Source organism: Danio aesculapii, chromosome 8 (assembly GCF_903798145.1).
Source record: "Danio aesculapii chromosome 8, fDanAes4.1, whole genome shotgun sequence".
In the NCBI taxonomy this organism is placed as follows: Eukaryota; Metazoa; Chordata; class Actinopteri; order Cypriniformes; family Danionidae; genus Danio; species Danio aesculapii.
The window spans coordinates 28,622,816-28,650,424 of record NC_079442.1 but is presented as its reverse complement, the minus strand read 5'-3'; the positions used below and the strand labels follow the sequence as shown (position 1 = coordinate 28,650,424).

At 35.0% G+C, this 27,609-nt stretch overlaps 2 protein-coding genes across 3 annotated transcripts in view; one reads left to right on the top strand and one right to left on the bottom strand.

Annotated features, from left to right (window-relative positions):
* sort1b (sortilin 1b) overlaps positions 1-9,094 on the bottom strand; it is a 32,446-nt gene extending 23,352 nt beyond the window's left edge. Inside the window, exons 1-5 of the mRNA XM_056463605.1 lie at positions 8,533-9,094; positions 5,437-5,496; positions 3,649-3,722; positions 1,412-1,514; positions 1,016-1,177 (exon numbers count right to left, since the gene is read on the bottom strand). Of these exons, the coding sequence (XP_056319580.1) occupies positions 1,016-1,177; positions 1,412-1,514; positions 3,649-3,722; positions 5,437-5,496; positions 8,533-8,796 (663 nt within the window). The 5' untranslated portion in view covers positions 8,797-9,094. The remainder of the gene's footprint in view (positions 1-1,015; positions 1,178-1,411; positions 1,515-3,648; positions 3,723-5,436; positions 5,497-8,532) is intronic.
* A 5,587-nt stretch (positions 9,095-14,681) lies between these two features.
* sypl2b (synaptophysin-like 2b) lies at positions 14,682-27,517 on the top strand. 2 transcript variants are annotated; one of them, XM_056463604.1, is made up of 6 exons: positions 14,682-14,776; positions 15,023-15,097; positions 17,808-17,929; positions 18,906-19,110; positions 22,729-22,920; positions 26,689-27,517. In XM_056463604.1, the coding sequence occupies exons 2-6, from the start codon at positions 15,029-15,031 to the stop codon at positions 26,797-26,799; spliced, it is 699 nt and encodes a 232-aa protein (XP_056319579.1). In that variant the 5' UTR covers positions 14,682-14,776; positions 15,023-15,028; the 3' UTR covers positions 26,800-27,517. The 2 variants fall into 2 exon arrangements, with proteins under 2 accessions (XP_056319579.1, XP_056319576.1); XM_056463601.1 differs by lacking the exon at positions 14,682-14,776 and having other exon boundaries at positions 15,008-15,097.
* Positions 27,518-27,609: the final 92 nt, after the last annotated feature.

Below are 27,609 nucleotides of genomic sequence, written 5' to 3'. Positions count from 1 at the left end.
TCTGGAGAGCACCAAATACATCCCAGGATGTACTTTTTTTTTTTTTTTACAGTTTTTGTGAATTCACCAGAGGCCGATGTGTACGCTTTTTGAGATCTCTAATTTCTCTCGCGAGTGCCATTCGTGCCTGCTGTTCTCGCGTAAATCCACTAGAGGCCACTGTCAACTGACTAACTGACTGACCAATCGACTGAGCCACCCTCCTCCTTCCATAACTCTACCAATAGTGTTTTCAAAAGCACTGATTGACTCGCCCACCCACTTCCTAAACCCAACTCACAGAAAAAGAAAAAGAAAAAAGCCCTCATCTGAATTTTACCATATTTTAAGATTTTACCACATTACTCTTCTCTGTGTCTCAAGTCCGCTGAAGTACATGGCGGTCTAACTGGGCTATCTGGGCAAACTGGTAACAGAGGAAAAGTCATTGATATGAAGGTAAGCGGTCAGCTGGTAAGCGTGAAAAGAAACAGTGTCAAACCGCCCCGTAGCGTTAGTTTTAAAGACGAAATGCAGCCATATGAACTTCTGGCTACATAATTTGCGATCTCCAGAAATTTATATAGGGCTATGTTTTTTAAAATGAGCCTATGTTGACATTTCCTTACCATTCATTCACACTGAGAGTCCAAACTTTCAGGAATTTCTTTCTTCTGCTAAACACAAAACAATATATTCTGAACAATGTTGGGAGGGGGGGGACAGTCATTTGTATTCATAGTAGATCGCAAAGTCAATTTAGCAATCCCAAAGTCAGCTACTCATTGATAGTAGAAAAAAATACCATGAAAGTCAATGGCTCAAAGGAAAAGTCAATGGAGGGTCAATGGCTGTTTTTTTCTCTCCAACATTCTTCAGTATTTCAATTTGTGTTCAACAGAAGAAAAGAACTTAAACATGTTTGGAACAAATGGAGGATGTAAAGAAGTTGATAATAGTTTAACTGTCACATAATACATACATATGGATCAGGACAGTAAAATAAACTGCTATTGAATATCATATAGGCTCTCACCTTGGTGCTGATAGCCGCAAGCACATCAGTGTTTTGAGGGTTGTACATTATCTGCATTAGTGGGTGAAAGGGCAGCTCTGTGTGGACGAAACTCTTGCCAAAGTCTCTTGAACGGAAAATTCTGGCACCACTGCCTCCCGAAGCATCTCCCGTGAGGATCACCTGAAGGGAAGAAAATCAGAGATGTTTTAAAGTGCTGTAGCACAGTCGAACATCAGCAAATAACTGTTGGTTCAGCTTGTCTTTTCTCGCTTTGATTGACATGGCGCATTTAAGAGTCTACAGGCCAATTCAGCAACTCGAAAAACACCTTTAACATGATCTGATTCAGCTCGTCAGCCCACGGGTGCTTAAATGGGAGAGCTCACTCAAATGTTTGTTTGCATTTTTGCTTACCTTGCCAGAGTTTTCCGGACCAATAGCAATCCCAAAGTCAGTGTTGATGAAGGTGTTATTGATGAGTTCTGAGACATCCTCAAATGACTTCCCATAGTTTTCACTGTCACAAGAAAACAAAGACTTCTAGTTAGGTAAAATCGTCAAAATGTGCTACTTTATAAAAGTAAATCCAAAAGTTACAAAAAACATAATTACTGTAACAATACACCTAATACCAACACAGGCACATTCTGAAAACGTAGTCCCGTGGACGTTTCTGGAGGCCGCAAGTTATGTAGCCAGGGGAACATATGGCTGCATTTGATTTTTTTAAGGGAACGCTAGGGGCAGTATGATGCCGTTCCTTTTCGCGCTTTACGGCTGACCGCTTACCCCGTGTGGAGGGCATTCCCGCTGCAACCAGTTAGCTCGTTGTGTACGTTGGTAGACTTGAGACGCAGAGAGAAATATGACCATGACGATGACGGGGTTCGAGTCCGGGAAACAGTGGGTCCAGAAATCAGGTAGGACAAAAACAGAATCCAAAAAAATTAAAATGAACAAGTGAATAACGTGGTAAAAATCAGACGAGGGCTATTCTTTTCCTGGACGGCTTTTGTAAATCGTTGGTTGGGTTTAGGAAAGTAAGTGGGTGGGTCAATCTCTCGCACTCGCGAGAGAAATTTGAGATATGAAAAAGCGAACGCAGCTGCCTCTCGTGGATTCGCGAAAACAAAAACTGCAAAAATACGTACCTCCCGGGACGTATTTCGTGGTCTCCAGAAACGCCCACGGGACTACTTTTTCAGAATCAGCCTGGGTTTCGTAATACAGGCTTTTTTTTCAATGTCCAAAATGGTTCAATCAAGAATTTGATCTTTCTACACCAGTGTTACTCAACCACGTTCCTGGAGGAGCACCAACACTGCATGTTTTGTCTGACACACTCTTTCAGTCTCTGCTAATGAGCTGATGATCTGAATCAGGTGTGTTTGGTTAAGGAGACATGGAAAATGTACAGAGCTGGCGGTCCTCCAGGAGCGTGGTTGAGAAACACTCCTCTACCTCCTATCCGAGACTCTAGCCAGTTCTGATTGGTTAGATGGACAAAGACAATAGATATACAAAGACATGGAAATGTCTCGCATTACTATAAATGTTGAAAAGTACTCTTCAGAGAAAAGTGCTCAATGCTCGGTATGGCCGCCACATCAAAGGAACTCCCACCTTCTGGTTGAAATAGCCAATCATCATTTTTTATAGCAACGAGGTTCTTCTGGGGAAACAATTCAGATTTGCTTGATTTTGTTCAGATTTGCTTGATCATTACGGTAACCCCTGTTGTTTGGTGATTGCTTTGTGCTTGTGTTGATTTTAACATGAGAAAAGACATCGTCACACCATCTTGTGTTCTTCTAGTGTCATCTGGCCTCATGTTCTGTGTCTATTATTCCAGTGTTTGTAATGGTGTCCTCTGGTTACCATTGAAAAAGCCATAAAGGAGATTGGTGTCATGCCAATCATTGTGCAAACACAATAGCTGGAGCAAACTTGAAATGATTGTGATTAATAATAAACATAATTTTGTTTTTTCTTCCATCATTATCAAAACCTATTTTAGTTTCGATTTTGTTGAAATTTGTAATTGACCTGCAATGACAGCAAGCATTTTTTGAGATTCATTTTCTCCACTCATTTAGATATAGCACTTTGTTCTTAAAGACTTTTTGAATATGGTCGCTGAGTGAACTGACATTCCTTCTTTTGTGTTATGAATAGTCTACCACATATAGTGTGTGTCTGTAACAAACACTCATATCTGAATGTCAGCTCCAAATGTTTCCTCAGTACTTGTAAACAGAGCAATATGTACACTAATAATAGTGACAGTTTTACTGCATCAATTTAAGAGTCCTCACCCTTTGGGACTGCATGTAAAGTAAATTCACTTTCACAGCACAGCTAAACAACAATGACTTTTCCAAGCCTACAAAAACAGTGTAGACATTGGGTGGAGATTGTTGTGGGCTGCCAATAATGAGCATTGGATAGCCTTATACAAAATTGCATATCTAAGAGAAACAAGACCGGAATAACTGATTGTCTTGTTTTAAGCAGTTTAGAATCTGATGCTCTATTTGTGTTGCATTTTGGTTTTTACATCTGCAAACAGCTATATTACTTCACACTAGAGGAAATGTAGCATGCAAAACAGCATAATAACAGCGCTTAAAAAAGCTCAAACTAGCACTCACCTCCTGTACAGTTTGGACTGTCCAAATCGCAGGAAAACTAATGGCATCTGAAATGTTGTCAAAGCCAGCACTACCTAAGATTGACACATAAGAGATGGTTATTGACCTTGAGGCAAAAATCCTCACAATATATTATTGGAAAACCGCCTTTACGGGAAGCCCTGCTACTTGCCGTTCAAAAGCCTAGTGTCAGTAATTCTTTTCAGCAAGGCTGCATTAAATTGATGCAAAATGATTACAATACCATATACAGTGCATCCAGATAGTATTCATAGCGCTTCACTTTTTCCACACATTTTAATGTTACAGCCTTAATTCAAAATGGATTAAATTAATTTATTTCTTCAAAATTCTAGGCTAATACCATCCCTACAGTGAAGCATGGTGGTGGCAGCATCATGCTGTGGGGAAGTTTTTTAGCAGCAGGAACTGGAAGACTAGTCAGGATCGAGGGAAAGAACTCTGTGAATGTCCTTGAGTGGCCCAGCCACAGCCCAGACATAAATCCTATTGAACATCTCTGGAAAAATCTGAAAATGGCTGTATATCGTCGCTTCCCATCCAACCTGCAAAAATCCCCAAAGACAGGTGTGCAAAGCTTGTGGTATCATATTTAAAAAGGCTGTTGAAAAGGCTGTAGTTGCTGCCAAAGGTGCATCAACAAAGTATTGAGCAAAGGCTGTGAATACTTATGTAGATGTGATTTTTCTGGTTTTTGTTATTTTTAATAAATTTGCAACAATTTCAAAAAAATCTTTTTTCACATTGTCATTATGGGGTATTGTGTGTAGAATGTTGAGGAAATAAATGAATTTAATCTATTTTGGAATAAGGCTGTAATTTAAAAATGTGGAAAAAGTGAAGGGCTATGGATACTTTTCGGATGCACTGTAATAACAAAAAGTCTCATAAAAGTCAGATCAATGTAAAGAAATCTAGAAAAAAAGGAATAAAACATATAGTAGCAATGTTTTGATGATTAGAATGATATCTGAAAGATCCTGCGACACAAAAAAATGTTGTTTTCATAACAGTATAGGATACCAGCCAAGAACAGAGTAAAAATAAAGATGATTTAACATGATCTTGAATGTGCACTGGGGCATGAGAAAGGTCAAACTGATCATGAGATTGCATTTGCTATATTGATACTCATGTTTATTTTTCTTTGTAAGCCCTGCAAACAGCAGGAGAGATCTGCAAAGATTACTCTAGACAATCTAAATTTAAACCTAAAGCTAAAAAAAGTCCCTATCTAACCTTGAATGGAATTATTAATGCGGTTCTCTCAGAGACTTTATCTTAGAAAGGCAAGCTCATAATAAGTGTGTGTACATAAAACAAATCAAAAGTGAAACTTAGAAAACTATTCATGGTCCATCTTTGTTACTCTGGACTAAGAAATGTCTACATGTATAGCAATGAACAGACTGACTTACTCAATCAAACAAAAAATGCACATTTTTTTACAAGATTTGGGAATTCTTCCTTCATTTTTTAGATAAGAATGGACTGACCGTTTAGTAACTCCAAACAATGTGATCATACTGTGTAAGTGTTTAACGATAGTTGACTGTGTTAATATACACACTGTGTTTGTTATGACTTACTTTAATATATTTTTTCACTTTCATTGGAATGTATATGTGTTGAACTGTCATTGTCCTAATGTTTTTTACAAAACTTTTTTATTATTATTATTAATAAAATTGGTATTTGTATAATTCAGTATGTCTGAATCCCAGTTTTATGAAACAATAAAAGTATTTTTTTAAAAGTGAAACTTACCCCAGTTCCATCCCCAACCCAGGCCAAAGACACGGATCCACTAATATCTTGAAACGTCCACTGAAAGAAACATATTTTTTATTAATATTACACAAAAGTGAAGAGAGGAAGTGTCCAAAACTAAAAGGAACATCATGATGGAAAAATATAGGAGTTTTTAGAAACACACAGCTTCTGAATTTCCTAGATGGACGCTGTCATGCAAAACACATGTTATCCTTAAATCTGAATCAGAAACCTAGAAATTATTACCATCAAACTGAAACAAGACAGATATGACAAATCATCAGACAAAAGTAATCACAATCTTAAGTAGGGCTGGGCCGATAAACGATATTATATTAAATCGCAATAAAATTTATATCAATAACAGTGATAAGCTCTGGACTTCTTTACTCTATATTGATCTAAGAGCCAATCACACAGCAGAAATGTGCAACAATGAGAATCTAAAAGTGTGTTGATATTACAGATATTTTGCCACTGAAAATTTATCAGTCGAAAATATGTTATGCCATTTAATGTACCCTCTAATTTTTATGGCTTCAGTCATTGTTGGGGTATTCTTTTAAATCGGGAGGCGTTAACAACTTTATTTAAAGATTAAGATTTAGAGGTTTAAGATAGCAATACATTACTTTTAAAAGTAACATTTCCCAATTTAGAGACTACTTCAATAAAAACATAAGAGATTCAGAAGACATAAAAACAAAAGTAGTACAGGTATTTAAAGACACTTACAAAAAGTAGGTTAATAAGAAACTAGTATCAAGAATTCATTCCTGTCTGACATTAACAAAGAAACACTCAACAATGTAAATAAAACAGAAATGGGAAAAGGAAGCCATTATAATTATAACGAATGAAGAATGGTTAACTATTTGGGAAACACAGAGGATCACAATTAATTCAGATTCATGGAGGGAACTTCTTTGGAAAAATATAATCTGGTTCATTATTATTCATTATGAATAATTTGTTATTCATTATGACACCTAAAATAAAGACTTTCAAACTAGAGATAAAAAAAATGGTGAATGCTGGAGAAAATGTGGAAATGTATTGGCTGATCTTTCCACATATTTTGGGATTGTAATAATATACACACCTATTGGCAAGATTTGAATAAAGAGATAATGGAAATAATGCAATAATGGGATTGAACATGGAATTTAATTTTAATTCTATGTACCTGGGAATTTACGCTTCAAAAATACCCAAAAAGTGTATTACAAAAAGTGTAATACACTACTAACAACTAGCAAAAAGGCAATTACAAAAAAATGACTCAAGGAAGATGTTCCATCTGTAGGTGAATGGCATGATATTGTAAAAGAGGTGTATGATATGGAAGTACTGACACTTTCCTTGAGACAACAAGCCTATAGAATTTCTGCATACTAGGGTAAATGGTTGAGAAGAAATGTATTGTTTTAATTTTATTGTGGAGCTTTTATTTTATATATATCTGGAGCCTTTTGATTCGTAAACCTTAACAAAATTTTATATAGCAACATTTTATCAACCATAAATATGAATGTAAATAAGATTGTATTCGGTGACCTTTGCCACTTGTATGTCTTCTTTGTTTTGTTTTGTTCTGAAGTGTTTTGAAAAAGGAAAAAAATATATATAAAAAATAAAAGTAACACAACCCAATACTGCAAATCATACAAATGAAAAAGAAATAGGAAGGAAATATGAAATTGAAGATGAAATTTCAAAACAGGATTTTATTTTTAATCCTCTTCCTTTAGATGAGTGGCTCTCAAACTTTTTACATAAAAACCCTCCTCCCCAAACAAAAGAGGTTATTTAAGCATGATAATTCATTTGAGTAAGCAAATGTGACATTACTCTGCTTAAAAAGTCATTTGTAAACTGTATTGATTTTCAAAGGGAATCTCAACTGAATGCTGACTAAAATACTTCCACTTTCTTGCACCGGTCTGTCTGTGACCCTTTAAATAACAGTTAAATCTTATAATCCCATCTAGTGATTCTGAACTCGTCTACAATTGAACATACACCCAAACACTATATAAAGACCAAAAGGTCAGTGTAATTACAGTGTATTAACACAGCTTTGTTCATGTCACCTCTTTTAAATTTAAGATATCTTTCTACAGAAACCCAGAAGCTAGGTTGACACATACATGACTAAAGAGCAGAGGAAGTTGGTCAGAGACAGAGTTGGTGAGGTAAAAACAAATTGATGTTTTAAAGAGGTGAGGTGTGAACCAGCCCTCAAACACCGCTTTAATGTTTGGTCAATGACAAGATATTTCCGAGAAAAGGAAGTCATCACAATGACTATAGTGTCAAAATGTTCTCTTTTCCATTTTATAATAATACTTATACTTGCTTGTTTTGTAAAGTGGTTTGGTGGAAATTTAAAATGCATTGTAAAGACGCATAGCTGGATAGGAACAAAGAATTAAACAGGTTGTTCCAGTTTAACTGGTTCTACAACTGCTGCAATTCAGACTGCACCTACTGGTCAAGTACACAGTGAAACACAAGCATTAACATTTTAAAGTTATTATAAAAATGAAAGACGATACGTATTCTGAGGTAATGACAGGAAGCACGAAAAAACATTCAACCTTACAAGTCTTAAGCTACTTTTATCAAACTATCCTATTGAAAAAAGGCTACATTTTAAAACACTTTACATTATTCATATTTCTATTCATCGCAAAAATGCAAGAAATGTGAATACGTTTGAGCTAAACAAATAAGTTTTTCAACATTTAAAAGCCTTTTAAAGACATTTAAAGACGGCTTCCTAAAAAATAAGTAGCTCTATTTTGTTATTTCTTTATTAGCAAGCTAATATAGCCCAGTATAGTGATTGTATACTATTTATACAATCTAAAATTGTGCTTGTCAATACTGAATTACTCACTATAAATAAGTGTTTGCTATTTGGAGGTAACTCCAAACCCTTCGTAAAACAAATAACTTGTTGTATTTTCAAGGAATACATATTTAGATTTATCAGTTATAACGCAAAATGTTAAGTTAGCTTGCTGTCTAGGTTAGAGAAAGACCCCCTAGGTTTTAGGGTTGCATTGGTGCTTCAAGTGAACTTACGTTGTGCGTATTGCTAGTTAACTTGCTCTCATATCCTTCTAACCCATTACATGAGTCTGAGCCACCGTCGGTGCGTCTTTTCTGGATGCGATGGTGAACCCGAGAAAAATCTGCATCCGATCCCGTCCCAAGCAGACTTCTGACGGATACCAGAGACTTCGCATAGAGCGGGTGCGCGTTAGAGGATCCAGGATCCACATGGAAATCCACACCAAATGCCATTGGAAAAAATAAAAGTGCAATAAAGTGTCCTAGGCCTCTCATTTTTCGTCTTCGGAGTATTTCCTACAGGACTGTGTTGCTGTTTAAATGCGCATTAATTCCTCAGTGTCTCGCTCCTGAGCGGCTGCTGACGGTCTCAACATAAACAGACTGCCTGTGACAGCGAAAGGTCCCTGCTGCTTATATTATTAGTGCTGCCTCCTCGGAGAGCATAATCAACGCCCTTTTTACTTCATCTAGACAATTTCCAAAAAATAGCAGAAAAATCGTAGATCTAACAAGTTGCTCTAATAAGCTGTCTCCTTGACTGTTTTTCGTGTAAAACACTTCAAAAACGAGCCACCCGAAAAAATAACGATGAATAGAATGCACCTTGCAGCGCCTGCATGATTGGCTGCTGCGGCTGGGGCGTTTTTCTGATTGGACAGTGGAGGCGGATTCATGTTTCTGTGAGTCCCTCAGTCCTTGTGGACAAGTTAGTGTGACACGTCACACTTCAGCGAACAGTATCGTGCTGAAACCTGGCTGAAACGCGAGTCCTGCGTTTCATATTGAAAATTAATTAAAATTAATCATCAATACGGTAATAAATCCCAAAATCCATTAAAGCTTTATGAAATGCTAAAAATGTGAATGTTGTTACGTGTGCTATGTTTTTTGTATATATTTAGTCAGATGCTTTATTCAAAGCAAGGTAAGGAATAAACAAGTGATAGCTTATAAAGGGGTAAATAGTCAAAAGAAGTGCTAGCAATGCAAAGTTACAGACATTGTTTAGAAAAGTATGTTATGTGATTGATTGATTGATTGATTGATTGATTGATTTTGATTGATTAATTGGTTTTGAGCTGTTTATTGAATTTCTCAAGAATTCAATATCTCATCATCATGTTTGGTAAAGCAAGGAAAAGTGAATGAGAAGTTTCTGGAAAGTGATTTTGTGCATCTCTGTTTCTCACAACATCAGAAAGGGAATCTCTACAGGGAAAGGCCTGCTCTTTATGATGTTTTGCAGTTGCATGCTATCTTACAATGTGGCAGGTCAGCTGGTCAAAATGGACTACCTGAATTAATGACTGAACCAATCAGGAAATTTGTTGATGACTGTATCTGGATGGAGAGCCAGAGTGACAGGGATTATGAAAAGGTTTGTTATACACTCACTGGCCATTTTACTAGGTTTACCTTACTATTACCGAGTTAGATCCCCTTTTACCTTCAGAACTGACTTAATCCTTTGTGGCATAGATTCAACAAGTTACTGCAAATGTTCCTCAGAGAGTTTGGTCCATATTGACATGATAGTATCACAAAGTTACTGCAGATTTGTTAGCTGCACATCCATGATGCAAGTCCTGTGGAGGCCATCTGAGTGAACTCATTGTCATGTTCAAGAAACCACTAATGGGCCCAAAGTGTGCCAAGAAAATCTCCCTCACACCATTACACCACGACCAACAGCCTAAATTGTTCATACAAGGCAGGATGGATCCATGCTTTCATGTTGTTGCAAATTCTGATCCTACCATCAGAATGTCGTTGCAGAAATTGAAACTCATCAGATCAAGCAACGTTTTTCTAATCTTCTATTGTCCAATTTTGGTGTGCCTGTGTGAATTGTAGACTTTCCTGTTGTAGACAGTTTTCTGTTCTTAGCTGAAAGAAAGTGGCACCCAGTGTGGTCTTCTGCTGCTGTAGCCCATCCGCCTAAAGGATGGACAGGTTTTGCATTCAGAGATGCTCTTCTGCATACCTCAATTGTAACGAGTGTTTATTTGAGTTACTGTTGCCTTTCTATCAGCTGGAACCAGTCTGGCCATTCTCCTTTGACCTCTGGTACCAACAACCATGCCACATTCAAAGTCACTTAAATCACCTTTCTTCCCAATTCTGATGCTCGGTTTGAACTGCAGCAGCTTTTCTTGACCATGTTTACAGGCCTAAATGCATTGAGTTGCTGTCATGTGATTATCTGATTAGTAATTTGCCTTAACAAGCAGTTGGGCAGGTGTACCTAAAAAGTGTCCGGTGAGTGTAGGTGATGTTCTTCATCCCATGAGATTAAGGTTAATCTGGTTGAAATGAAAGATAAAACTGTGTAGTATATTCACTAAAACATGAACGCAGGTCTCAAATGATGTGACCGAAACCATGCGTGATCTTCTACATTCCATTTATAAGATGAATAAGCTACTTCAAATGCTCAAACTTACTGCTTGTTTCTTTACAGCATAATGATTTTCATATGCCTAAATATCAATGCATGACTCAGTGAGATCATAGTAAAAAAATGAAGAAAGAAGCATCTGCTGATGCTCTTCGCAGTTCAGCCTACATCATAACTGTGTATTATCTGTGTCTCTGACTCATATTATAATGAACAATTTTAGTGCATCTTCCCACAGATTCAAACCATTTTATCCTTATATAAGAAGACTTTGGAAGCAAAGTGAAAGGTCAGTTTCTTAGTTTCTTTTTCTTAACCATGTTTGATCTTTTAAACAGTTTAGATGTCTAGTTAGACATTTACTCTTTTTTTATTGTGTGTATTTCATGTTAATTACATTATTGTTACTGCATATTTTGTGGTGTGTGTGTGTGTGTGTGTTTGTGTATTTTTGGAATGGTTTGTATAGCCTATCCCATGATCACAAACCATGTGACAGAAAAAAAGGCTTATTGTGACTTCCGTCATTGCCCTGTAACTCTGATCTGCCATCATGCTTATTCCAGATCTGCACTGCTGGCCGGGAGCCACATGCTTCCCATTGATTCTCATCCTGTCGCTTCCATGGATAATATTTGCAAAAGAAGCAAACCACAGCTTGGACGTCATTGCTTCTGCAAGCAAGATTATCATTCTAAATATCAGGCCAGTGAGTCTGCGGTGAAGCATTTAACTAACTTTGCAATGCATGAAAATTATGCATGGGAAAACCTGTCATACAAGTAAAGAAGATGTGACCTGAATACCTCAGAAGTGGCTGTATAATGTTTGTGCTCCTCCTGTCCATTGAGAGTGGCAAACAAAAAAATCTGTTCTCACTCTTTGTGGGTCGTTCTAGATACTCCAGGTGACAGACTGATTCTTTTCATCATCAACTGTGATTTTTAGGCAAAATAAGGAACTTTATGTATCTTCATCTTAGAATTATAAGGTTCTATCTGACATTTTTTGTCAAAATTGAGATATTGACATATTCTTATTAATCGACAACTTATTTACATTATGGAATGTTGTTTATAGGTTGTTTACATTTTAAGAATTTTTTATTTAAAAAACAAATGTTACACACATACTGTTTGCTATGGAATGCAAAAACTTTGAAGCTCAATATCTCAAAATCATTCAGAACGCAGATAAAACCTTAGAATTCCAAGGTGACGATATGTGAACTTGTTACTTTTGCACCACTCCCTGTGTGTTAATGATGTTAAGGAAACACATTTAATTGTGTGGTGCCATAACAAGCCAAACATACAAGTTGTACTCTTTTTTCTTTTTTTTTTTGCTCAAAATGTACATATTTGCTACTGGCATCTGGCAAGGAAGATGAAAAAACGTTGATAAAAGTCAAGAAAAATAGTTGGGCATTTATATTATTAATATACCAGATTACTGATTCTTTTTTATTATTAACAACCTTGATAATAGCGTCCTCTTATGGCCATACTACAACGACGCTGAATGCTGTCATTCATTCATTTTCTTTTCAGTTTAGTCGCTTCATTAATCCGGGGTAGCCACAGCAGAATTAATCGCCAACTTATCTAGCAGCAGATGTCCTTCCAGCCACCCGACGCAAACTCCACACAGAAATGCCAACTGACCCAGCCGAGACTCGAACCAGTGACTTTCTTGCTGTGAGGCGACAGCGCTACCCAGCGCTACTAAAATTTGTATTTTTTTTTATATTCTACATTTGTCTTGACAAGATGGCTACTGAAATAATCACAGAAATGTCACTAAAATCTGGCAACATGTATACATAAGTTTGTAAGCAAACATATAAACATCTATTTATTATATTTATTGTTCAATTTCAAAAATGATAAACAGAAATTATGATAATATCTTATGAGTATAGTTAAATTAGTAAAATAAGTGACTGAAATGCATGACTAGTTACAAATGTAGTGTACAGGCTAATATTTATTATACCTACACTGTAAAAAATATTAAGTCAGTACAACAACAACAACAAAAACAGAATCCTTATTTCCTTTTGCTTTTTAAGATTAAGATTATTAAGGTTATATAACATAAGATTATTGGTTTTCTGGAGAGGTGAACTTCTCTGTAACAAAACTTTTTAAGTTGTAACTTTTTTTTCTTTTCAGCTTAGTCCCTTTATTAATCTGGGGTCGCCACAGTGGAATGAACCTGCAACTTATCCAGCATACGTTTTACGCAGCAGATGTCCTTCCAGCTGCAACCCATCACTGGGAAAATGCCTGAAGTTGAGTGAACAACAACAAAAAAAAAAACATAATCCCCACACGTTCCTGTCTACTGTCAATTAAAGGTGAAAAAATCAATAAAATAAAAAATGTTGAGTACACGAGAAAAAACGAAAGCAAATATTTTTTTTTGTCGTAGTTACTTAAAATATTTTACATTGTATATTACATCTAATTGAAAATTTGTATAAAATACATAAAAAAAAAACTTAAATTACTAATGCTTTGCTTCTTAGACACCTGAAACTTGCCTATAGCACTTATTCACTGCTGCTCTTATCGTTGTGTAAATTGCTTCCTTGTCCTCATTTGTAAGTCGCTTTGGATAAAAGCGTCTGCTAAATGACTAAATATAAATGTAATATTTATAGCCTAATTTAATAATAATGAATATAATAATAATGTTATTTTGTATTCATTGATTCTGATTTAACATAAATTTTTAGATTACCTTCGACAAAACATGCATTCTTTTCAATTAAAAAAAATGCTTCCTAATTCAAAACACAAGATGTAAAAGGTAATTTATATCATCAATGTTCTATAATAATTGACCATGACACACTGTATACATTTTAGAAAGTAAAATCTTTAAAATAAATGATTTATGAATAATTTACTGTCATTGTGTGAATAATATAATCATAATTTGAGCATTTTAAAATGTCTCATCTAATTTCAAGTTGTCCATTATCCAGGTTTAATATATAGTTTTTTTTTTATTTATAATTTTTAAAATTTATTGTATAACAGAAAGATACATTTGTTACACACCATTTACAATAATAATCATTGGATTATTTACATTGGTGTCAATAAAGAATGAAAAAAAGAGAAACAATAGAAAAAAACAACAGAAATCAAACAAAAACAAAAATGTCAATAGGTTATCTGATCAGAGGATAGCTTTATATTAGATAAAGGAATTGAGAGTGAAGGGCAAAATAAGAAGATTACAGCGATTTAGAAAGTTAATAGATCATACATTATATTAAAGGTCATGCAAATTGTATATGTTTTAAGTGGTTTCTGGTTAAGTGAATCTGGAATATGTATAATATAAGTAACTTTAATCTCTTATATAAATGCTATACATATTGGCTTACCTTTGAAAATTTACATTTATGAATAAAAACTCTGCATCAAAAAAGAATAAGGTTTATCATAAAGCAGACATTAAAATTTGTATATAAAAACAATTATAATTACTTTTGGAGTCACAGAAAAATTCTATTAAATTCTAATAAATAAATTAACCACTTGCAAAAATTGGGACACATAGTTGCATGACCAAAAAAGTAAGGAAGAGTTTCAGCGTTATTCTGACAAAAGGAGCAATCTGTATCAAAGTCTGATCCAAATCTTTTCTTTAAGGTTAAATATAATCATTTAGCTACCATCCATCCAGAACTTCATCATGAGCTCGACTATGCCTCGGTTTGTCTGAGCCCCGGACGAATCACGTCACCAATCACGTGCTCAAAACCATGTCTAAAGCTGAAACAAGAAAAGGGAGAGGAACTTTGAAAGTTTTTTGGTATTTGTCTGGCGACCACACAAGGTAAGCTTTCTGAATTTGACTTATTTTACTGTAATACAACATAACACGGCTCGCTTTCTGCTTTACATTCTTGATTTCGGTCAAGCTAAATGCTCAATTTTCAACAGGCTTGATTAAACTTGTGAGGAAAGAAGAAAAGAAATCCGATATAAATTGAGCTGCATTTGACATATTTCCGGGTGTTCATTGCTCTGGTGTTTCCGCGTTTTCTACAGTTGTAACGGTTTGTTAATGCTTTATTTGCAGAACACAATGAACGGATTTCAACTGGACCTGAGCCCTTTGAAAGAACCACTGGGATTTATACGTGTACTGGAATGGGTACGTGCTGTTCAATTAATAGCATTTTTGAGCTATTCTCTGTCCTAAAGATACACCACTACACGTTATTAAAAAAGATAGTGATCAGGCATTATTATTGTTGTTAATGGTGTTCAATTTTTGGCTTGAATCAAAGTTTAAAGTGTGTGTAGTTTTTTCTTGAAAATAAATAGCGTCAAGATAAAGTTTCCATAAACTACTGTACGTTGAAAATTCCTTTCAGTACTGTTTTTCATATGTTTGAATTGAAGTTCATTCATTGACTTCTTATTAACACGTAATAACAGTATAATGACGTAATATAATACATAATGCTCATAATGCCAACATCATGTTCCTTATTTAGAGGTTAAGCATCAAATATAATCACCATAATGCCGCCTCTGGGGTTATTTGAAACCCACAATTTCCTCTCTAAAATGAATGGCATCAAATAAAAGGAAGCAGAAAGCAATAAGGCCTTTGATGGTCATTTAGATACTTTTAGAATAAAAAATACCCACTTCTATATAGTTAGTTGTATTTTTATATAACCTGCTTAATACCATGTAATGTATGCATGCTATGGCTGTGACGGTGGCAAACTTGAACTATTTTGGTGGTAAGGGCCTCCACCACCTCAGGCATTGCAGTGTTTGGCGGGAGGAGGGGTCTTCCTCCATTCCCGTTTTCATAACCATTTTGAGATATAGCAATTTTTTTTTTTCATGGAAACGCCAACATTCACATAAAACAGGAATCCATTTTATGTATGAAAAATATAAGGTGTAAATGCATTATTAAAATGGGTTTGTAGAAATATTCATACAACAAACATCAGCCATAATTGCCTTCGAACACATGATCACATGACAGCACTTTTATGTGTCTTCTACACACTCTGATGTTCAGATATTCATTTTGGAGGAAAACAAGCTAATCTGGATTAATTTTGCACATACTTAGGATAAAAACTGTCCAATATTAAAGTCAGCATGAAACCAAAATTTACTATTCTTACTCACAACTATATATACATAAATAAATAAATAAAAAAGTATATATATATATATATATATATATATATATATATATATATATATATATATATATATATATATATATATATATATATATACACACAGTTGAAGTCTGAATTGTTAGCCCTCCTGTATATTTTTCCCCCAATTTCTGTTTAACAGAGAGATTTTTTTCAACACATTTCTAAACATAATAGTTTTAGTAACTCATTTTTAATAACTGATTTATTTTATCTTTGCCATGATGACAGTAAATAATATTTTACTAGCTATTTTTTAAGATACTTCTATACATCTTAAAGTGACAATTAAAGGCTTAACTAGTTTAATTAAGTTAACTAGGCAGGTTAGGGTAATTAGGCAAGTTGTTGTATAACGATGGTTTGTTCTGTATACAGTCTGGAAAAAAAAAGCTTAAAGGGGCTGATAATTTTGATCTTAAAATAGTTCATAAAAAATTAAAACTGCTTTTATTCTAGCTGAAGAAAATATATTATCAGAAATACTGTGAAAATGTCCTTGCTCTGTTAAACATAATTTGGCAAATATTTATTGTAGGGGAGCTAATAATTCTGACTTCAACTATATATATATATATATGTAGTGTTTGTTTATAAACAATGTAGCTGTGCACTTCATTAGTTTGGAAAAATTATTGGCCTCATTATCTTGAATTAAGTAACATAACCTTCCCTTCTTCAAACGACTTTGATGACTTTTGTGCAGGGCTATCAGTGCATGTCTCATTTCTGCCCTGCGTCTCCTGAAATTAATTTAACCTGTAAAATGTAACTCATCCTTTTTAAAAATCATCGGGCATCTGAAAACATTGATCCTTCACAATTTTACTGTTCACCATTTTTTAAGCAATAAAATCAAACAAAATACAAACAAAAAATAAGCAGATATGCTGCAGCAAGTTAGACATAAACAGGACAGTGTGCAGGCAGAGTTTGAAACCTCAAGCATCCTTTGAAATGTTATTTCTGTTTCATTCATACTAGACACTAGGGGGGCGCCGTTACACACAATCTACACAGATACATTGCTGAAAAAAAAGACATCAGCGATCACTGCAGGACATCAAAGATAATAAAAATGATAAAGATGGATAAATTAATCAAACGTATGTGACTGTATATGGATTATTTGTGTTCTTCAAGTCATCCTGGGTATATTATAAGGATAAAGTACATTTATAATGTAACACTAATTTTCCTAGTCTTTTATCACTATATTGACTATACAGTAATGTTAATATGATTTCTTCATTCATATGAAACCACATCTGATCACAAAAATTTGTTATTTAAACATGCGACTGGTGTTAAGAAGCTAATTTTGGAAAACAGGCTCAAACACACAGGCTATCGCACCTGTATTACTGTAATAAAAACTTAGCCCGTTTACAGGTTTTATCATTACTATTGCTATAAGTCATTTTTTTTCAGTGCAGGAAGAATCATTATGTCTTCATATTTTTACCAATATTCCTGAGCAAATGATGGTCATAAAATATCTTTAAAAAGATATTACACACATATCTTGCCACTGGGGTGGTGCTCTACTACTGCAGTGGTGCTGTTGTTGTGTTCACCGGCACAGCCGTAATGCATGCTTTATTTGCTTTCTATTTATACAGCATTCCTTCACTGAATTCATTCCAACCTTTCACTTTCACTGTTTTTCAGATATTTGCCATTTTTGCTTTTGCCACAACTGGGGGTTATTCTGGCTCTACTAGTTTCAACATTGTGTGCAAGGGCAGCAGTGTCACCCAAGAAATAAATGCATCCTTCAGTTACCCTTTTAGGTAAACCTCATCAAAGAGTCTATAGTAAGAATTTACAAAATGATATGTTTTTACTGTGGACAGCCTGCAATGTAATTAAAAAAGCAAGATCTTGAATGACTTTATAGGTCATGAGTAGACAGAGTTTTATGTAAAGTACTCTTGATATTTTTACCAGGACAATCAAAAGGATGCAATGTTTATGGGCTTCTCTCAAACACTTGAAACAAATGCATACACATTACACAATCTTCAAATAATGGCAAAAGTACCATGACCCAACGACTCTATAGATTTAAACCATATGTACAGGTTAAGTTTAAGGCAACGTGTTTGCTACTTTTATACTTTATGTTATATTAGTGAAGTAAAATCACTGTCCATTGAGACAATTACTTTTTCCTTTTCTTCAATAAGTTCAAAATAACAAGAATACTTCCATCTCAGAAACGTAAGGCTATAACCTGCCGTCTTTGTTTCTATCTGTACCCGTTAGGAGCTCATTCTCTCATTGTGTGCGGGATTAAACGTGACAACGTCATTTTTAATTCAGCAATTTATTGTTTTAAAAGCTAATTAATTTAAATAAAAAGTAACTTGCATTACAATTTAAAAAGTAACTCAAATAGTACTACTTAATTTTTAAAAGTTTACTTGCATTACTTGTAATGGGCTACCCAAAAGTGGATTCGTTTTACTTTCAATGAAACAATGAAAATGAATTTTCCTGTGAATGAATCAGGGCTTTGAATCACACTAAGTGTGAACATGGGCAATAAATTGCAGGCTGCAGTTCACATAATGGCCACCAGTGTCACTAAAAGCAAGTGATTCTGAATTATACATATTACAATGAAAGTTTTTCAGATTTTTAATTCTAATTTTAATGATATTGTTTATATAATATAAATAATACAATATTTATGTTAATTTTACATTATTTATATTCATTCGTTTCTGCCTTCTCAAAATTTCCTTCATTTCCTTTGTTTAAAAGGCTCAATACGCAGAGTTACAAAGTCCCAACCTGCGAAGCCAATTCAACAACCTTTCGAACCAGACAGCTGACCGGAGACCATTCATCATCAGCTGAGTTCTTTGTTGCTGTTGGAGTTCTGGCTTTCCTGTACAGCACAGCTACTCTTGTGTTGTACCTGGGTTACCAGCACCTCTACCGTCAATCTCCTCGCGGTCCTTACATTGTGAGTGTTTAGATTCAAGTTCACACTGTAGCTATTTTAAGAGTTGTAACTAACCTTCTCTTTGTTCTTTCATCATTTTAATGCTCGTAATGCTTTTTAAATAGGTGTACTGTTTTCACATTTTAGTTCGGTTTAAACCCGAATGATCATTGTTTCATGAAACAGTCATAACCTAATATTTGTAAACTACAGCCAGATTGTATCAATCAGAAACTCATCAGTAATGAGTGAATTTGATTTTTTTTAAATGTTACTGTGTTTTCACTTGTTTATTCATTCATTAATTTTTCTTCGGCTTAGGCCCTTTATTAATCTGGTGTCGCCACACTGGAAGAACATGCAAACTCCACACAGAAATGCCAACTGACCCAGCCAGGGCTCGAACCAACAACCCTCTTGCTATGAGGCAACAGTGCTAATAACTGAGCCACCGTGCCGCCCTTTACTGGTTTATACCTTTGTTAAAGGTTAAGAAAATTTTTGAAATGTAATTTTACACATAACCAACACCAAAACTATAATGTTATTATACAATTTTTTAAAACATATTTATTAATTTTACATTTGCAAAGCTTTCAGCCAAAAGATCAGTGTTTTATGGTTTGGCACTATGTAAACGTATTCATCCCAAAAGTGTGTGAGATATGGGAGAAAGTAGACATTAGTATAAAAATCTAAAAGATAAGTCTTTAAATGGATTCAGAAAAAATGAAATATATAATACAATATGCAATAATACAATTTCTAATAACTGGTTTCTTTTATATTTGCCATAATGACAGTAAATAATATTTTACTAGATACTAGTAAAGATACTTTTCAGGATACTAGTATTCAGCTTAAAGGGCAATTTGATGGCTTAACTAGGTTAATTAGGTTAACTAGGCAGATTAGGGTAATTCAATAACGAGTTAAAATCTTTGTATAATCAATAATCAATTTAAATGCTTATATAAAGATGGTTTGTTCTAGACAATCGAAAAAAAAGCTTAAAGGGGCAAATAATTTTGACCTTGTAATGGCTTTTGATGGCTTTGTGTGTTAGTAATTTGTGGTGTACGAAGCTTTGTGTTTGGGTTTTGTATTTGTGATGTTTGGAGGCCAAAAACGATTTTCCACACGTGTAGACTATATATTTCTAATACTTATTTAGAAAATTAAAAACTGCTTTTATCCTAGCTGAAATCAAAAAAGACTTTCTCCAGAAGAAAAAATATTGTTAGACATACTGTGAAAATTTCCTTGCTCTCTTAAATGTAATTTAGGAAATATTCATTCATTTATTCATTCATTCATTCATTTATTCATTCATTCATTCATTCATCTTTTTTTTCAGCTTAGACCCCTTTTTAATCAGGGGTCACCACAACGGAATAAGCCACCTGGGAAATATTTAAAGAGCCCATATTATACATGAAATAGGGTCATATTTAGGTTGTAAGGGTCTCCAACAACAGTCTAATATGCATGCAAGGTCATAAAACACTTTGATGGTCTTATAACCTGCATTTATTTTTACCTAATTATCCCAACGACTCCCATATGAATCGTTCAGCGATTCATTTGTTCCCAACCCCCTCCTCAGCGCGAAGCTAATCTGCGCTGATTGGACCAATGACAGCCTGCTGCGATTGGTCGACAGTGACAGCCTTCAGCACGAGACAGAGTGAAATGCCCAGCTGGTAATCAACTATATAAAAGTAGTCACAGTGCACACGCACTTCATAGTGTAAGGCTTTTTTCACACACACACACAACCCTCCTCAGAAGAACTGGGGAGATCGACGCGAGTCTCTCTCTCTCCCTCTCCCTCTCTCTCTCTCTCTCACACACACACACACACACAACGCTCCTCAGAAGAACTAGGGAAAGCGACGCGAGTCTCTCTCTCTCTCTCTCTCTCTCTCTCTCTCTCTCTCTCTCTCTCTCTCACACACACACACACATACACACAACGCTCCTCAGAAGAACTAGGGAAAGTGACACGAGTGTCCTGTCTCCTAGCTTATGATCGATCGCCATAGCAACGACAAACGGCAGTGGAACGCGAGCTCACAAAAGCCTTTAACGTTAAATCCGTAAACAAAGCGGCACGCGTCGCGTTTTTAACGTGGCTTACATGTGATAAGAGAATATAAAGAGTAACCGCGTGTACTGTACCAGGTTAACAACTCATCTTTGGGTAGAGACTGTCAATATTATCCATCTGAGCACAGCGTGACTTCATTGGACCGGCGGCGTCTATGTGTGTGTGTCTAGTGTTTTTTCTGTGTTAGTGGGCGGGGCCGCAGGTTTCAAATCTCCCTGGTTTGCGCGCGTAACTACTGGCGAGGCTTGTGTTTCGTGGCTGCGTCATCGCGAAACACCTAATGACTCGTTATCAAGGCGACTCGTTTGAAGCACTATGAGTCGACTCTTTTATAGATGAATCAATAGTTTTAAACACTGTACACTTACAGATTTAAGCCTTAGCTGGATATTTCACTTCACTTAGAGCTGTGGTACACACTACATGGAAGGGCATTTTCAAAAACCCATAATATGGGCTCTTTAAATAAGAAAGGGCTAATAATTAACTTCAACTTTTGTCTGAAAAATACAGGTTTTTATATGGATTCTAAAAAAACATTAGAAAATGTAAATGTATCTTTTCAAAAACCATTAGATATTCATGATTTGAAGAGAAAAAAATTATTAATTCAACCACTTAATAAGTAAATAAATACTGTATTAAGTTTATAAGTTAATTGATACTGATGTCTTCCTGGCTTTTTATAACATTAGCCTTTTCAGTATTTTGCTGGATTTCAGCATTACTGGCTTGCAGGATGAACATTTGTGATCTGTTTTTGAACTGTGTGGGAGTGTGAAGAGTTTCACTGGTGTGTAAATGAGGAAACAGAGGGCTGGGTTTTTCTGACAACAGCTGCAACTGTTAAAGTCTGTTAAAGCTTGAAGTGCCCTGAGGTTAATATAAGCACATGCCAGTTCTTAATATAAAACATTAGACCATGAATAAATAAAATATGTATCTATCTGAACATACAGTTGAAGTCAGAAATATTAGCCTTCCTGAATTATTATTATTAGCCTTCCCCAATTTCTGTTTAACGGAGAGAAGATTTTTTTCATCACGTTTCTAAACATAATAGTTTTAATAACTCATTTTTAATAACTGATTTATTTTATCTTTGCCATGATGACAGTAAATAATATTTGACTAGATATTTTTCAAGACACTTCTATACAGCTTAAAGTGACATTTAAAGGCTTAACTTGGTTAATTAGTTTAACTAGGCAGGTTAAGGTAATTAGGCAAGTTATTGTATAATGATGGTTTGTTCTGCAGACTATCAGAAAAAAAATAGCTTAAAGGGGCTAATAATTTTGATCCTAAAATGGTTTTAAAAAAATTAAAAACTGCTTTTATTCTAGCTGAAATATAACAAATAAGACTTTCTCCAGAAGAAAAAATATTATCAGACATACTGTGAAAATGTCCTTGCTTTGTTAAACATCATTTGGAAAATATTTAAAAAAGAAAACAAATTCAAAGGGGGGCTAATAATTCTGACTTCAGCTGTATATCTCTTTATTTAATGGTATACATTTTTTTAGGATCTACTGGTAACTGCGGTCTTCACATTCATCTGGCTGGTTTGTTCATCTGCCTGGGGAAAAGGCCTCAATGATGTGAAATGGGCAACCAGTCCAAATTCACTCGTGTCCTTAAATGAAGTGTGTAGGCAAGAATCGAACAAGTGCACTGCAGGACACACGCCGTTGATGGGCCGCCTCAATTCCTCAGTGGTAAGAAGATTATAATGCAGCAATATACCGAACTCGTGACCAGTGGTGTGAAGTAACAAATTACAAATACTCGAATTACTGTAATTGAGTAGTTTCTCTCAGAAAATGTAATTTACTAAGTAGTTTTAAAATTGTGCATTTTTACTTTCCCTTGAGCACATTTTTATCGGTACAGTATCGGTACTTTTACTCCACTACTTTCCTTTAACTTGCAGTCACTACTTTATTTTTTCTTGTCTATGTGAATTACAAAAATCAGTCCTGTGATTCCTGTCCAATCATATCCGACATAGAAAACAAATAACTTAAAATCGATTTATAATTGCAGCAAACGGTTTGGAAGCATTAAAAGTGTCCAAGAAGAAGTCCAAAATCATCACAAACACTGACCCATAGACTGTTTAAATGCATGTCACTGATGAGAAGATGACGGATGTTTACTGTATGATAACCGAAATGACCTTAAACACCCTGCAAACACAAGACGTCAATATGACGTCAGATTGACGTTGTACCTCAACTTCGTGGGGACATAGCATTTTGTTTGGAAATAAAAATCGGGTTGACGTCAGAACCCAACATCAGGCCGACGACGTCAATGTCCAACGACCAACCTAAAATAAACCAACTATCATGTCTAATGATGTTACAGCTTGACGTTGTGTGGAAGTATAAAATAACATTGTCCTCAGACGCTGGCTAGACATTGAATTTTGGTCACTTGACATCCCAACCTATATTATATTAATATCTTATGATGTTGTATGTCTGCTAGGCAATAACTAAATGCACTACAAACTGTTACGTTTACACACATCCACAAATTACATGTAAATGCATCAACATTTTCCAGTGTAATACTCACTACTCACTACTCTTAAATACTTTTGAAAGGGCTACATTTTACTCATACTTTGAGTAATATTTACAACAGATACTTTTACTCTACTTGCACTAGATTTTTAGTCAAGTAATGGTACATTTACTTAAGTATGATTTTTCAGTACTCTTTCCACCACTGCTTATGACATGCACAGAGGATTAAATTGACTGATTGATTTGATTTATCCTATTTTGCCAGATGTTTCTATTATCTTCTTCGGTATTTATGTTCTGAAGAAGGTTACGTGGCCATTATACTGATTCATTTTAGGGCAAGAAATTGCAGGCAAAAACAGATTTTCCAGTCTAATAGAAAGAAAAGATCCAAATGACACTTCTAAGTGATCACTTTTTTGATCAATTTGGATCTGTAAATGTCAATTGCAATATATAATTTGATACAATACATGAGGTTGTTTTATCAAAAATTAATTTCCCTTAATAAATCTCCACTTCATCAGCACTTCATTCACCAAGCTTCACAGTTATTCGAAAAGTATTTACTGAAGGATACGTAATTACATCATTGCATTACGTAATTTACATTATTTCATACAACATTTCACAACAAATAGTTTTTCTGGCAGAGAATAAAGTAAGGATTTTAAATCTTCACCTCGTGTTTAGATCTTTGTGGATTAAATGTATATGAATTAGAGCATATTGCATATTTAAACATTACATTTAGGAAAACTTACAATAATACAAATAAAAGTTTGCAATTCTAAATAGTTCTTACCCTATTCGCCTGTTTTGTATTGTCTTAAAGGAATAGTTCACCCGCAAATGTACATTTACTTACTCTCAAGTGGTTCCAAACATTTATAAGTTTTATTTTTTCCTATTGAACACAATAGAAGATATTTCGAAGAATGTTAGAAACTATTGACACTCATTGTAGGAAAAAGACGTACTAAGAGAGTAAATGTTTACCGCTTTTTCAAAATAACTTCTTTGTTTAACAGAAAAATGAAACAGAATTTTCAGTTTCTGAGGGAACTATCCCTTTAACTTTGTATCTCGTTGTATCTTCTCTCGTTGGTAGAATGAGCAAGTTTCGTATGCGTAACAGTTAAGAGTTCGTAGGAAAAATAGATATAAATAAAATGTCTTTATTTGTTCTCCAAAACAACAGAATTCAGTCATCTTTGTTGCACGCTACTCTTTAGTACGTAAAGTCAAAAATTTTAGCTGTGTCCCAATTTTCATGCTTATACTACGCCCTAAAAGTATGTACTTTTGAGTGTGTAACAGAAGAGTATGCCAGTTGGGACATACTACTTCCTTTTTAACAGATCGTAATGTTGCTTAGTTATGTGCCCTGTCAATCATCCACACATCACCACATTTCATTCATATTTAATTACATACCTTAGGCCTACACAGAATCTGCACGCACAAAACCTGCTGATTGTTTGCCCATGGTGGAGTCTATTTATTGACTTCTGTAAATGTGTGTACATTTATTTTTATTCAGTTTTTAAATTAATTTCAGTAATATAATTGACTAATATGAAAATGTTCATATGATTTATTTACAGTACAGTTTGTAAAGTAATATTTTCTGTCTTTTAGTAAATATATTACATGAGAGACTTGCTTTGTTTACCAAATAAGTGGATCTAATTGGATTTTCATTGTAAACATTAAATAAAAGTCAAAAAGGTAAAATATTTCATATATTAAATTTTTAGTTAAGTTACTCCCAAAATCATTCTACATTAATCCACCGATTTTTTACAAAATTCTGCACAGAAATAGCAAAAAATGTCCACAGATTCTGTCTGGCTCTACTTATTGGAGATTCAGCTGTGTGTTAATCTGTCATTTACGAGTATTTCATGCAGAGAAATCTCCTCAGGTCTTTGGATGATTATGCATTGAGAAGTTAACGACCAAACATGTCAGGCTGTTGTTGCAGATGAAATATAACACAGAAAATGCTATTTAAATATGTTCCAGTTGGCTAGATGTTAATTAATTGTCATTCAAACAACTTTACCGAATCCTCTCTACTTGAGGGTTGGTCTCGTGCATCCGCCATGTTTGTAGTTTATTTACACTTTTTTATCCGAGTTTGTAGTTCTAATCAAATTCACGTCCAATGCGCAATGTTTTGTGGGCAATAATAGCGGTTAGAGTATGGACGCTTTATTCATTTTCTTTTCGGCTTAGTCCCGAATTTATTAATCCAGGGTCGCCACAGCGGAATGAACCACCAACTTATCAAGCATATTTTTTGTTACACAGCGGATGCCCTTCCAGCTGCAACCCATCTCTGGGAAACATCCATACACACTCATTCACACTCATACACTACGGACATTTTAGCTTACCCAATTCACCCGTACCGCGTGTCTTTGGACTGTGGGGGAAAGCGGGGCACCCGAAGGAAACCCACACGAATGCGGGGAGAACATGCAAACTCCACACAAAAACGCCAACTGACTCAGCCGAGACTCGAACCAGCGACCTTCTTGCTGTGAGGCGACAGCACTACCTACTGCACCCCCGCGTCGCTGTAGTATGGACGCTTCTGCACTTCAAATTTTTACAGGAAATAGTAAAACATCCAAGAACCTTTGGCATACTCTTTTTAACACACTATTGTTTGCGACATACTAATTCTATTTTCTAATACCATTTATGATAGATAGTATGCAAATTGCGAATATCTGTCCCTCCTACCAACGCTCTTCCTCCTCCTCCTCCTCAGTGCAGTGAAGCCATGTAGCCATATGGTACCATACTGTCACCTAGTGGCCAAATGCCATTATACAATGTATGGCTCCAACACTTGGTTTTGTTTTTTAAATGATCAAATGAATTTGAAATGAATCAAGTAAAGTTAATAATAATCCACATCATGAATATAAATCTGTTTAGATCTTTGGATTCCTCAATCTCATCCTGTGGGGAGGAAACTGCTGGTTCCTTTACAAGGAAACGCCGTTACACAGGACAGCCAATCAGCAGGAAGGAGCAGGACAGCAATAATGAAGCAGCAGCTCACATCCACATTCATCAGGCAGGTGTTGTTGCAGTATTTAAGTGGTGTGCTACATTACACCGGGTACACTGAAGTTTTGCATCTACCTGATGTGATGTCACAAACGTACCAAAGGTCTTGGCCGAGAATATTTTCATTACCATCAGATATTTGGATATTACACACTAAAGCAAAGCTGCATATTTACAGACGGTACAAGGGCAAGCCAAATCTTTTTGTAAGATGTTAACATCATTACAGTATTGTATTACTGTCATGTTTCAGATTCCATGTCAACTTGTTACATGGCATGTTTTTTGACTCTTGTTTGCTGAATTATATTTTAAATTGAATGTTTAACTTGAAATGGCTGTTGATATGATACATCTTTTTATAACAGTTATGGTTGCACAATACTCATTGCTGTTGTGTTTAGTTAATTGTAGTTTTTGGGTCTGTCACAATATCTATTTTTTTGTTGTGCAGTATATTGCACCAAAATATATCACCATAAACAATATTATTGTCATTTTAGGGCCATTTTATGCTTTTCATTATATAATGCCAGAATGACAATATAATATCATCACAATGCAAGTACGCTCTTCCAAAGAACACATAATATTATATTCTTATGAATATTTAATTTGATTTTAGTCATTTTAACAGTTTAATAATTAAGCTTTGGAATCAGAATGTGAAAATGTACATCCTAAAAAATAAATAATAATAAATGTTAACAAAAAAGTGCAAGGTAAAAAGTAACAGAGGCTGCGATATCTGCTACCAGATCTATTTTCAGTTGTCAGGCACCCACA